General features: G+C 40.8%; 1 protein-coding gene across 1 annotated transcript; it reads right to left on the reverse strand.

The window, feature by feature from the left end:
- Nucleotides 1-276: 276 nt before the first annotated feature.
- ARF1 (ADP-ribosylation factor 1) lies at nucleotides 277-4,670 on the reverse strand. Its single transcript, XM_010086056.1, has 4 exons — nucleotides 4,489-4,670; nucleotides 3,703-3,813; nucleotides 2,914-3,038; nucleotides 277-1,869 (listed from the first exon to the last, which is right to left on the reverse strand). The coding sequence occupies exons 1-4, from the start codon at nucleotides 4,634-4,636 to the stop codon at nucleotides 1,708-1,710; spliced, it is 546 nt and encodes a 181-aa protein (XP_010084358.1). The 5' UTR covers nucleotides 4,637-4,670; the 3' UTR covers nucleotides 277-1,707.
- Nucleotides 4,671-14,223: the final 9,553 nt, after the last annotated feature.

Raw genomic sequence — 14,223 nt, forward strand, 5'->3', positions numbered from 1 at the left:
ACAACCTGTTGGGGGAAGCCATGGGGACTACCCAGGAAGCTCAACAGAGCCCTTGAGGCAACCAAGGGACTCCAGCAGAAGCCAACTATCGCCAGCCGACAGGAGTAAACTGCTCACCTCTTGACCTGCAGGAGTCCAGCTAGGAATGAGATATTATTTGGAAAATACAGGAAATTTTCATGCAAATTGTGATATGGGAAAAATACTGGTTGGATTTGCATTCATCTAGCACACGGTATTGTACAAAGATGATACAAAACAACATGATACCAGTGCAAGTTTCATGAAACTTTTTATTCAACAAGTATTTATGATTCTGCCAAGATGATCAAATGAACAGCAAGGCATAAAAAACATGAAATAGTTAAGAGATTTTTATTCTAATAGCTTTAATTACAGTGCTTGTTTGTCGAAATGAAAACTGAAAACAAGTATACAAAACAGTTGATTACTAATTGTGTATTGAAAGCAATAAAGGTTTCCACAACACTAAATAAACCAGTTCTGATAGTTCCTCAAGTTAAAGTTTAACAGCTCCAGCTTCTTCAGTGTTTATCAAAATACAAAAGAAAAGTAAAGAGGTTTTTTTTTTTCTGATGGCAAATCTGAACCTTGCAGTATGAGGGATGCCAAGGGTTTTCACACATATACAGATATGGGATTGTTCCAAAATGGGATTGAATACTTCTAGAGTGGAATGACTCTCCAAACTCTCATGCTTTTTATTTTTTTTCCTAGACGTTATACATAGATGTTTGGTGTTTTTCATGGCAATTCTTAACGTTAAGTACAGTACTTTCTGCCTATAGAGCTTAGGACTAGTACAGGCTGTGCTTTCTGTGGAAAGGTTTGCCTTCTGGAGTGGTTTACACACAAGAAAAGTACAAAACACTTTTTTTTTTGACAAGTACGACAGGCTAAAAACGTGACTTCTGGAAATTATTCAAGTTCAATGGAAGTGATAAATCTCACCTCAACCACAAGTCAGAAGTTTAGCATGAGTCTGCAAGCTCATCTAAACCAGGTCCGACAAATCTTGTAAGGAGTATGAACAAATACGAGCACATACTATGAGCTACAGAAAGAGCCAGAAATCTATTAGCTATGATCTGTTCTTTAACCAGATGAAGCTAATTGGGTGTTGATCATTGCTTCACCATTTCAAAAAAGAATCAAAAGTCGCCACATTAGAGCTAGAACCGCAGAAGCTATGTCAAACGTTTGTATGTTGGAAGTGTTTTTACTTTTCCTTGACTATTTAAAAAAATACAGAATTCAGGTTAAAAACCAACCACCAAAAATGGATCTCTCAGATCTCACAACCCAACCGAGATAGTATTCAGCTCTACTGCGCAAGGACCGCTGGCAACCCTTATGTTAACCCACTTAAATCCCTTCCGAGTACTAAACAGTGAGTTGATTCTTTACAATAAAAAAGCTGAGTAATATTGCATAGGAGTACCAGAAACTGCCTCATTGGAAACAAAAACTATTTACATTAAATAAGAAACCTAACTGTTTTCAGGCTTGTATTTGCCACATTTACAGCATGATGCAATATATACTGTGACAAAAAGAAATGAAAACAGCTTCCGGCACTCAATACCACAAAGTAGCACAGTTTGCCACATTAGAGTAAAGCGAAGGGCGAATAGGAGGAAATAAGAGGGAGGGGTGGAAAAAGAGGGGAGAGGAAGGTTTATGGTTTCATTTCTGGTTTCGGAGCTGATTGGACAACCAGTCCAGTCCTTCATAGAGACCGTCTCCACTAGTGGCACAGGTCGCCTGGATATACCAGTTCCTGTGACGAAGAGAATGCAGTCCAAGTTTGTCTGTGATTTCTGCTGCATTCATCGCGTTCGGCAGGTCCTGAGGGAAGGAAGAAGAGTCATTTTCTCCCTTGCTGTCTGAGAAGAAATGCCCACCTCCCTAAACCACTTCTGATCATCAGCTTTAAAGCCTTTCAAAGAAAGTTACGAGCTCTTTGAGCTTCTCTTTCAGAAAAGCTCAGCAGATTACTTCTATATTCATGCTATTCCCCCTATACTGACTAAAGTCTCAAAGTTTTAACACCACGATCAAAAGCACATATTATGGAATATTTCTCTTCAGAAAACAGAAGTGAAACAGCTGATGTTTGGAACAAATCATCAAGCCCCTCAGTGGCAACCCAAAACTGCTGACAATTCAAGGGCTGCTTCATTCACTTTCCACTCCGGAAATGTTTTCTGCGACTGCAGCGATGATTTAAGATCAACTTATCATAAAGTAGTACTCGCCTTAGTACTGCTTCTGTTTATAGTCCACCTTTCCTCCTCCTAGACAAGACTTAGAGCTTCTTTACCCTTCACAACTCAGCCTGGGCAATCGATGAAGCAGGATGCTACTCCTTCTGCAAGTTTACTACATATTTAAGACCTTCAACATCTGGGTTTAAGCTACCAAGGCCTTTACAAGCAATAGAAGGCAGAAGTCTCAGCTAGCTTTGTGGCCTGGAAGAGTACAGCTCACAGGTCAACACAAGTACATTAAAAGTCAGCTCAGTGCTTCCACCGACACCCTAACTGAATTCCGGGAGGTTCTGCCCTTCCTATCTGTTTGGAGGAAGCTTGGGCAGGTGCCCTACTTGAGCCAAGCCACCTCTTAAAAATCAAACTGTTAGAATTCTTCGCTAAAACTGAAATTACAAGACTTTATATTAGTCAAGACTGCTTAGGAGGATGCTCCTTTCAGATGAGAACAGAGTAATTTAATCTATGGGTTTGTTGTCTTCAACAAAACTGAATGGACATTTACTGAGAGCTCATCTATTGTCACACTGAAAACATGACCATCAAGTTCAAGATCTAGCACTCACAGCTATGTTGTATGTTTTCAAGAGTTCTTACAGAAAGACACCTTTCTTGGGCATACCTGTTTGTTAGCAAACACTAATAAAACAGCATCTCTAAGCTCATCTTCTGCCAACATCCTCATAAGCTCTTCTCTGGCCTCGTTCACTCGTTCTCTGTCATTACTGTCAACCACAAAAATCAGACCTAGAAACAAGCAAACAATCAGAATAAGCATAAACCAGAAGTTATTCACAAATGATACCTGCTTCTGGAGGCTAGAACTAAGCTTTGAAGAGACAATAATGCAAAACAATTCAGAATATATCAGAAAAAAATACAATTTTCTTATTACTGTAATCTCACACCTGAAAGAAAGTCTGTTCTTGCTGAAAGCTGGTAAAAGCGAGTAGTTAGTTTGCATTTGCGTTTTTGGAACTTGTGTGCTTCAGCTACATAACCACTCAGTATTTTCCAGTGAGTAGCAACTCCTGAAATTCTGTGACAGGACTCGACTGCATGCACATTATAAAGGTGAGGCAGTGGAAGAAGCGATAAACTCTCAGTTCACAGGGCTGTTGGAGCTTGTAGTAAAGACTGCTTTGAAGTGAAGGCAGAGAGCTGAGATGTTCACAGAAGAAAAGCAAAGTTCTGAACTCGCTGTGAGTCAGATGGACAAGGAAGACTGGTTTCTAGATTTCTTCCCACCCCTCTTTTGAACCTGCACTAGCTTAACAGAAGAGACAGAGCAGCACACACTCTTATAATAATAAATATTTACATTCCCAAGAGACTTGCAAAATTATCTTAGGACATTAAAAAAAAAACCTTTTAGATTCTACAAACTTGTGATTTAAGCATTCAGACTCACCTTGTGTGTTCTGGAAATAATGGCGCCAGAGTGGTCTGATCTTATCCTGACCACCTACATCCCAGACTGTGAAGCTAATGTTCTTGTATTCTACTGTTTCCACATTGAAACCTAAAATAGAAAATGTGTCAAAAAACTCAGTTAAACATAGTTGGCCCTGGACCTACTGTATTTTCCAAGCCACACTCAGAATGTCATTATTACAAAAGTTATTTTAAATCTACTTTAAATAAGCAGAATCCTACCCTGAAGCCCTCAAAGCAGACAAATGTGGGTTCTCTGGAACTCCTGTTCCCACCCACCACCACCTCCACTGTGATCAAACTAATGAACAACAGCTGTTAATTGCTACCTGAGCAGCTACAAAATGCAGAGCAAACTATGCTGCATCAAAAAACCCTGGGCTTTAAGGACTGCAATTAAGGTATGTCTCTGATCACACAGTTCTCACAGTCACCCTCAGTTTCTCAGTCTAATCATTCATTTGATGCCACAACACGCTTAGGAGAGCAGACTGCCCTTCTCTGGCCCATAAAAGCTCATTCCACAAGGGACTGAAGAGAGGGAATGAAGTGAAAACACAGTAATGTAGTCTTTTCCCATGCCAGAACATTTGGCTGTACCATCTTCATACCACGGTTTTAGCAAGTGTTTGTTCTGACAGTCAAGTCAGGGCACAGCACTAAGTCACTTAAATCAACAGAGTGGCAGCTCAGATAAGATACGACTGCAAACAATAAGACCCAAATCTCAAGGCAAGCAGTTATATAAATGTAAAACTCTTACCTATAGTGGGAATAGTAGTTACTATTTCACCGAGTTTAAGTTTGTACAAAATAGTAGTCTTTCCTGCAGCATCCAGACCAACCATTAGAATACGCATTTCTTTTTTGCCAAAAAGGCCTTTGAAGAGGTTAGCAAAAATATTTCCCATGCTTGAGATATGTTCTCACTGGCCAGTGAAGTCTAGAGGAAAAAGAGCACAGTATCACTCATCAGTTACCAATGGCTGCATTCTGACCAGGGCGTAATCAACCACCAGAAAAAAAAGTATCAGAGAATATGAATCCTTTATAGACTCACCAGCCACCCCCGTACATGATTTTCCCCATACTGAAGCAATATAAAGATGAACAGATAAGCCAAAGCTTAATCCTCACAAAATGACAGGGCTTTGAGTGCTTTAAATCTTTCAAATATTCTCTTAGAAATTTTAGTATTAAATGCTGTTCTCAAGCTTTTGTTTATAAAATTAATAGAATCAAGGTTGGAAAAAGACCTCAAGGATCATCAAGTGCAACCATCAACCCAACACATGGTTTGCTTTCAACACAACTGACTGCTTCAAGTACTTTGTCCCCCATTGTTATGGGGTAATTTATCTGCAGCCTCAAATGTAAATACATTTCACAATAAAACACACTTTATAAAACTGGTCTGCAGTTATAAAAGGTTTTAAATGTGTGCTCATCTCTTTGCTGCTTAGTGTGCCAATAGCGGGACCCTCTTGTGTGAAGGAAACTCAGAATACAGCCTGGATTCTCTCCTACCCAAAACAGCTTCCTTCCTCTCAAACCCTGAGGAAACGGCCTGCGAACACAACATAAATACAAGTGGTATTACTTTCATTACCATTGGAGGGAAACCTCTCTAGGAAGCAAATCCACATTTACTGAAACTTAAGTATTGAAAATGAACAGCCACATTAAGAGAGGCAGGCTTAAAAATGAATGCTTCTTCCTTCACTGTGAACACTTCTTGGTTGCTCAGAAGCGATTAATGTCACCAGGAGCTTCCTGTTCAGGAACTGGAGAAACTGCCTCTCCACTCCAGCCCTCACGGACACTCCCTGTGCCCTTGGGACGGGACTCACCCCACTACAACTTGTCCACTGCTTCCCTTCTTCCACAAATTTACCCCCTTCCTCAACTTAGTACTACAGAGTTTACAGCCAGCTGGAAATCACCCAGAGAACTATTATTCTGCTCAGGTAAGACATGAAAAACCAGCAGCCTGAAAGCTTTACAATGGGTTGTAGATGAGGATGTTACATGGCAATAGTGACGATTCACACCTCTACGGCTGCTTTGTCTAGAAGCTCTCAGATGTCAGCTTGCAAAGACTGAGCCCCACGGAAAACACAAGCTTAAGACAGTAGAACATACAGCCAAGACATGTGACATTCAAGGGATGGGCTTCCTGTTAACCAAGTCAGACAATTTAAAGTGCAATGTGAACTTTGAATCACCTCTTGAAACTACTCTGTATTTCGTGATGAAGCTGTGTGCTTCAAGTAAAATTCTCACTGGAAACAGACTTTACAGAATATCTATTTAAGACAATTAAAACAAGCTTTGAGCCGGAAATTGCATCACAGAACAAAAATCTTGTCCTGCTCTGTTTAGCTCTATGCTATGGATGTCCAAAGTCCGGCTTCCTCACCCAGCACTGGGAAAGGTCCGAGCAGTTCTGCTCTTCTCAGGAAGCTTTGCTGGATACAATTTTTAACCCAAAAAAGTTAAGCTCTAACATTAACCAAGTCACATGTCTGAGCACAAGCAGCTCCACGGTGAAGTCCAGAGTCCACTCCAGAGTTCCTGAATGACATCAGTCACCACTTCAACTTGCTGAAGTAACTTGAGTCAGAGATTAATTTATTGTATATGATCGAAGCTCAATGCAATCAAAACTTAAACTCCTCTATAAGCCTGAGAAGGCAGCCTGGGGATTAAAAATCAAATGAAAGGTTTAAAACTTCTATTATTCCACCATTTCCTTCATATTTCTGAAGCAGAACCATGAATACTGAACTCCCACTTGAATATATGAAAGCTGTATAAACAGGAAGGTTAATTAGGAAGTAGCGAAAACAGTTTTTCTAGAGTCCCTGTTTACCCAAATCACTTGCACAGCAGGAAATCTCACTCCCCAGCCCACAACAGCAGCTCCTACTGGGCTGGAGAGGAGGGAGGCCATAAAGTTTTCCTTTGTCCAGCTCCCCATGGTACCCCTATCTTCTGCTTCATCTGAAAAGCAACAGTCAGGGTTGAACTGTAACCTTTAACCACAGCTCTTGTAACACTCCAAAATGAGTGTGAGAACTTTTGTAGCAAGAGGATCTTGCAAACCTTGCAAAAGAATGCATTTCTCTTGTTTCTGCATGTTTAAAAGCATAATAGGTTATTAAATGCTTGGATCAATAGCAGTAATCAGGCAACACAGCAAAACGTAGCATTTATGTCCACCACATCTTTTCACACCCTGGAGAAGTCTCGTCTGCTGAACAAGATGCTCACACTTGGCAGTAACGATAGTGAACCCCGTTCAATTCTTGTTTTCCTGGCAGCTATTTCCAGGTCAAGCCTGAACTCCACCACTGAAGCTGCTTTTATACCACCCATCCTCCCTACTTTTACTTTTTGTGAAGAATAAGAAGTTAAGCTACATTAAAGCACTTGGCTTCCTTTCCTTCTTGTTCTCCTCCACATTCCTACTATCCAAACCATTACTGTAACTTATTTGGTACTTCAGGGCAAGTGACATTGCTGCAAGTCCCATTTATTTGTATGGGCAGTGTAGTTTACAGCCCACCTCTGCAAGACAAGCATATTTAGATGTTGACTAGAAAGCAGTGGTATCATTGCTATCTAAAAGAAAAATACCAGGAGAAACCCATCAGCAGAATTCCCACAAACTCGTGTGTCCCACCAGTTACTTGTTAGATGCTGCCAGGGCAAGAGAGGGTCTCTGTCTTTCACCATCAGCAGGACCACCCTCTACCAGCAGCTAGAATCAAATTCATCTGTGCCAGAGAAAAGGAAATCATACTCCCACATTTTTGTACATTACACCCCTCACCCTATTCCGTCCCTGCCAGTATTACTGTTATCTAAGCAAAAGCACACTGAGTTCCTTTCCTAGTATTGATAAAATCTTCAACCAAATCATCATTACAACTGCAATCAGCCATCAGGTCTCTGCTTTTCAGATCACTCGTGTTGTCAAACAGCATAAACGCTACCACAGTGGAAAGCGCCCCAGCAGTTGAGAGCTGCTTCCCATTAATACAACTCAGCTGAGAGATCACACGATTACTTACAGTGTACTTCAGAGCTGGATCTGCTTGCTTTAATTCTCACTTCAGTCCATTATTTGGACCATGAGAACTAACAGTCTGAAAATATGAGGAAATTTCTGACCTTTTAGGTTAACCAAGCAATCCAGCCGCTTTTCAAGCATCGTCAACATTTGCAATCTATACCAAGACTTGCCAATATATTGCCTATATTCTGTACCAAAGCTGAACTTTCTCTTTTCCTCAACCCAAACGTTGGCAGTAATTGCTACACTGATCATTTTAGAAGCACAAGTTCAATAAAATGCCTGAAAACATAAAAGTGCATGGCTTGTGAGCTGCTTGTAGTACTTCAGCATATCTTCAAAAGAAGCACCTATCAGGCTAAGTAGGAATATTTTTGTACAAAAGAGTACAATTTGAATAAATAGCACATACTATTTTTGCACAATGTAGCGTACCTGTTCCCTCAGTGTGACTTCAGCTTCTAGAAATGGCAGCTTACAACCCCTCAAGAAACCCACATCACCCCAAAACTGGACTGCATGACTCTTGTTTCTCCCTGCCCGCTGAAGCCCTCAAGTACACCTTACCATAGTCTACTCCACCTCAAGATCCTCACAGCAGTAAAAACCTGTTAGGCAGGTTCGGGTAAGATATAATGTGCTATTGGTAAACAGCAGAAAAGACATTTGCTGGATAAGACTGCAGTTTTGTTTCAGGAACCACAGTATTTTCAGCACAGCCTGTTTTCTAGTAATCGATACATTTAGATAAGCAATTAAGAGAACACGCAGCCTTTTTTCAGAAAGGCTCAGCATAATGAGTTAAAAATGAATGAGTGTCTGCAATAGCGGGCAGGCTGGTGGCTGTTAAAGTGATCCGGCTGATGAGCAAGAACGAGAATTTGCTTTTATTAATTGTAGGTGGTTAGAACAAAAGCTCTGGGGAATATCTCAAGGCCAAAGATCATTCAACATTTAATATTCTGCAGCGTTTTATATTTAACTGTACATTAAAGCATTTTAATGTCATTTCATTTAGGCTGTTTATCCTGAGAAGTCAAATGTTTCTTGACCTCCAAACTTCTCAGATAAACTATCACTTAACAAACCATCCTGCAGAATTATGACCAGAAGGGTATGCAGTACATTGGAGAAAGGGTAGCTACATCTTGAAATCTCTGCATAATCTTAATTTTGAACCTCTGGAAAAGTTATTTTTGACCATATAAAAATTAAACTTCACTAAGCCAGGAGTTGCGGCAAATGCCACGATTTCATTCAGGTTTACACCACTGCTTTAAACACACCATAGCACACAAAATTAGAGGAATGGACAGGAGACGCCATATGGATTATTTAATTAGCCAAATTATGCCTGCAGCATAGAAACACATTTATTCCACTGCGACATACCAGCATGTACCACATAAGGCTCCCAAAGTGAAGATATAACGCTCTAATCTTCTCAAGTGGCAAAACAGAAGTTGCTGGGCAAAATCATTTTGGCATGTTTTCGATAGCCAAAAACTACAGGTCAAGAAAAGCTGAATGCTCTGTCCCTTCTCTGCACAGCACACTGAGATACGGAGGTACAGAGGGCATTTCTTGTCTCTGGAACTATCACATCTTCCTAGGAGGTTCCTATCTTTATTTAAATGCCCGTTTCAAGGATAGACAAACATGGTGCCACGACCAATGACATTCAGCATTACACAGCTATAATCAGGCAAGACATGAACGCTGAAGCACAAGCTAAGACCCCTAACAGTCATGGGATTACCAAAAAGATTCTTCCTAGTAGCTTTCAACACCCTGTTCCATTTGCTTAGGCACCTATGGCAAGTAAATCTGGTGTGCTTACAGAGACAACCGACTTACTACTAAAAGCACATCTCCAATTAAATGAAAGTCTGCTTTACATTCGCTCAAGCATTAACTTCACCTCTAATATAATCAGAAAACCCCCAAACCTGTAATTTCTAGCCTGGTATTAACACACTAGTTGTACCAGTCACAGGAGAAAAAAAATTGATCGATGTTATTTACTAGAAATATTGATTTGAAATCCAGTCAGTTATCACTAGTTGGCCTGTATCATGTTCTTACTTTACAGCACTCTAGAAGGTTTTAAATTAAAATGTCAAGAGAATGCAAGTATTCACACAAAAGATCACCAATCCCACATATAAACAAGAGGTGAGAAAGCTTTTTTTAAAAAAAAAATTCAAGTTAAACAGCTGTTGCTGCTGTTAAATGCAAGAACAACGGGCAAATAATTTCAAGTGCAAGTCTAACTTGGCAGCTTATTCTTTACAATGTAAAGTGTGATTTAGAGAATGTGAGAAGTGATTCAACAGGAACAGAACACTGCTAAATTTTCGGATTAATCCAGGGCCACATTATTTCACACCACCACTCAGCAGGCACAGTCAGTTAAATACAGCTGCGTTCTTTTAATCTGTTAAGAAATTCGTTCAAATTCAAACTGTTCCATTACAGCAAATTCCAAAACAACACTTTGATCAAAGCACTTCTTTATATATAGCCATGGTGGCCCAATACATGACTACTCAAGTACAGTTATTTTCAACTATTTTTAGAAGTTGTTTACTGGCCTTCCACATCTGATAAACTGAGGGGAAGATGACTACGTATCAGCTCAAGCCCTTTCACTTCAGGGCCTTAACAGTGGAATTTAGTTTAAATAATTTTGATTTGAGTTTCCTGAGACTTTAGACCATACCGACACCACTAGGTGTAGACTACGCACAAAGTTTAAGAGTAGCTAACAAGTAGGCTAGGTTCTTTCATCAATAGGGGATTATCTTGGATTTAAACATCATAATTAAGTTCACCTCAGGAACTTTTTCTCAGAGCTTTTCATTACTAGTAAGTCCCAACTCCTTTACAGCTGTACCTATTAAAACTAAGGGAGTGTTAACTGTGGAGATCAACACTAACCACTGCAACAGTTTTCCTCACTTCACATTAGATGCAATTCTGCCCGCTGTGAGATGGTAAACGTGCCCTAAATTATCACAACCTTGTTGCCTGTCTTTTAGGAGAGGTTAGAGCAAAAGTACGGCAATGTGGCATCATGTAAAATAAAAGTTAATTGTACTCCCAACTAAAGAGGCACAGCTGGATTTGGCCACCAAAGGCTTGCGTGACCAATGAAAAAGCACCCAGATGTGCATTTTATCTTCAAGACAGAGGGAGAACAAGTCAACTGCAAGTGAAAAGTCAGGTGAAAGAAAATCCAATAGAGAGCTGCTCCTTATGTAGCACCTTCATTCAGCCTAAGGAGGTCGAACATCTTGCTGTCTATATGCATTACCCAGACAGCGCGTTTTCCACATGCTGCAACATTCTCTTGAGAGCGTGGGGCCCAGAGTACCAGGAAAACAGAAAATATTTCCACTTACAAGGCCAAAACAAGGGCAAAAGAGGGAAAATTTCCTTTGAGATCATGCCTATTTCTCAGACACAGGAAGAATTCACTCCTAAAATACCGGTCAGAATAAAAAAAAAAGTCAGTATCAAGCAAAGAGGGCAGGTTGCTTGATACTCAAAACCCAAACCAGAGTTATTGCCTTATTCTCACCTTGAAGGAAAGGGAGCAAACCACCTCTGCTTCACAACAAAATCTCAAACTATTTTAAGCAGTTATACACCAGAATGCATAACTCAACAGCATGCAAACCAACACATAGGAAAAACACATCTGGTCTGAAAAATACTTTATTTAAAGGAGGTGGAAAAGCACAGCAAGGAGTCACTGTTCATGCTTTTAGATAAAGCACATCCATCACCTCTCTGAGGACTGCCTTTAGCTGCTCGGGAAATAAAGTGGTGCCAACAGTGTCGTTGTGACACCCAAGTTCAGACTGTGACTTCATCATCCCCTGTTAAATGGTGGGTACACTGCTGTGAGAACCGGTTATTACAAAGCATTTCTTTTCCGAAAAGCCTTGCACAGTTTCGTGAGGCTGAACTATTCACAAGTTCAATTTTAAGCCAAATATCCTGTTATTCATTCCCAGTAACTGGGCAGTAAGTCAACATTTACACTCATGTTAAAAATGGCAAGAACTCACATGGGAGCTTTGGTAATGAAACTGGCTTTTGGTTTGGGGAAAATGTCAAAGCAGAGCCTACGCAGCTAGTTCTTAGGTACAAAATCAGCATATGAGTAAGAGCTATATTGGACATGAGATTTTTATTAGAATTGAAACATCAGCAGAAGTCGCACCGTAGTCCTTCAATGTTTGCATGTGTTAGAAAGAAGAAATAAAATTGGATACTCACAAGCAGAAAGAAAAAATGATGAATAACACAGAAAAACAGCTGCTGTAGTAGGAAGCTGATTAAAAACTTCTTTACTCATCAGTTAAAGAAAGGGAATAATGGCTGGGGGCAGTGCTAGCTCTAATACAAGCTCTACAGCATTTCAATAGCAAAACTTTCAAGAGATTTCTAAAAAAAGAATCAAAACTATTCCTTTCCAGAAAAAGCTAACTCATGTTCACCACATTTATCCACTGTCAGGCAACCTAGATGCTTGTGAGGCTGTTGAAACCTGTAAAAAAATCTTGCTTGGAAGTCCATCTTAGCAGCTTTTATTTCTAAAGTGATCTTTTATTTTTTAAACAAAGGTGGTTCTTTAAACCTCACCACTGCAAATTCAGCTGGAATCTTGTGTCATGAGCTTTTCTTCCTTTCACCAATTAATGTAATCAATAGCTTATCTGATAATTGTGCCTCAGCGAGAGATGTATGAACGTTACTGCTTAATACAGGCTTTCAAACAGGTGTAACTGGAGCAGAACACAATTTGGTGAACTATAAGGACTAGAATCCAGTGTGCTACTCCCACACACACTTTGTTTGCCTTGAAAAGCTGTGACTACTCCTGCCCCCCACTCGGTCAGCATGACTAACACACACAGGGAACTACATGATTGAGCAAAAACGCACCACTCCTGCCCAGTCCCTTCTCACATTCCGACTGTATTTCACAACCAGGCAATCTTAAAAATTCAGCAAATGCCTCAGACCATTGGGGACTGATCCACCTTCAGGTGTTTGCCTTCTGACACGATCCAACAACTATTATGTCTATCACAGACTACTGCAGCAGCAAAGGCTGCTCTGAGTGGAGGTGACATCTGCTTGAGCCATTTTTACTCCTGATGTTCTACCACAGTAGAAGCGTCAATAAACTTGGCAAAGCAATTGAGTTTAACAGGTTCAAGTGAGGCGAGGTTCCTCACCCTTTCACCCAAGGTAATTACTACAACAGGGAAAGCAGTCTAACAGGGTTCGTGGGCACTGCAGATGCATTTTTTAACAGAGGAAGTCAGTGGCACCATACCAGCCTCGTAAACTTTCCTTTCAGAGCCTCCCTTTCTGTATCTGTAAGATTGTTAGTACTTATACTGACAATTTGATTACAAAACCCATGAACAAAAGCCAAGAAGCCATCCTCTAGTTCAGCTACAGTTCCTTTTTCCTACAGAAGTGCTCCAAATCAGTAGCAAAAATAGTAATAACCATGTTGCCAAATGACCTTGGACAATTTACTTTGACTCTATTTCTTTGCCCGAAAAATAAGGTTAATGGAATATCCTTCAAAGAGGTGTTGTAAGCCTTGCCACTTGCAAAACAGAGTTCAAAGTATTATATAAATAGTTCGCATTTTAGCTACTGACAAAGCTAAATTTCAAAACAAGACCTCTGGATACAACTCTAATCAACCTGTGGAATTTGGTTTGGCAAGAGCCTAGCAGCAAAGCAACAAGGTCAATGTCAAACACAACATTTAGGCAGTTTTATGACCCAGCAGAGCTTTAGTCGTGCTCTGCTAGGGCAAACAGACTCCTCCGTGAAAAGGTTCATATAGCTGGTCTATCACTTTATCAGTCAGAGGCTATCAGCCCAAAAGTATCACGTTAACTACTCACAGAGACAGGATATAGTATTTTCGGACAGAATATAATATCCTCCCACCGGGAGCTACTATGCCCATGAAAACTGATCTCCTAGATTATCAAACCACGGACGGCAAAACAGAGTTTGCTCCAGGCTAAAGCTCAACTTCTTACCATCACCCCCTCAGCCCAACAGAAAGTCCCACTCAGCAGCCAAGAGCTTACAGGAAAACAACCTCTCTCCTCGGAGTTTCATCCGAGCCTCATTTCCCCTACCGAACTACCAGATCTCCAAGGTCCGCTCCGACGAGGCTTTGCAGGGGGGAGAGGAAAACGAGGAAATGCCTCTCTCCTGAGACCCGCTCGAGGCGGGGCAGAGGCCGGAATGAGCGAGTTTGGGGAAGGGGGGGAGCAGCCCATTCCGCCGCATCCCGTCTAATTCCTACGGCAGGGGGAGGGGCGCCGGGCCTTGTACAGCTGCTGGGGAGTTGGAGCGGTCCCCCCCTCCCTC

The sequence above is a fragment of the Pterocles gutturalis genome, unplaced genomic scaffold, assembly GCF_000699245.1.
Source record: "Pterocles gutturalis isolate BGI_N339 unplaced genomic scaffold, ASM69924v1 scaffold43895, whole genome shotgun sequence".
NCBI classification, from domain to species: domain Eukaryota; kingdom Metazoa; phylum Chordata; class Aves; order Pterocliformes; family Pteroclidae; genus Pterocles; species Pterocles gutturalis.

Coding starts and splice junctions, on each gene's coding strand:
- ARF1 (XM_010086056.1), bottom strand. CDS start 4,636: ATGGGAAATATTTTTGCTAACCTCTTCAAAGGCCTTTTTGGCAAAAAA. Junction 3,039..3,702: donor TTATTTCCAGAACACACAAG/GTGAGTCTGAAT, acceptor GCTTGTTTCTAG/GTCTGATTTTTGTGGTTGAC. Junction 1,870..2,913: donor TAGTGTTTGCTAACAAACAG/GTATGCCCAAGA, acceptor TCCTTCCCTCAG/GACCTGCCGAACGCGATGAA.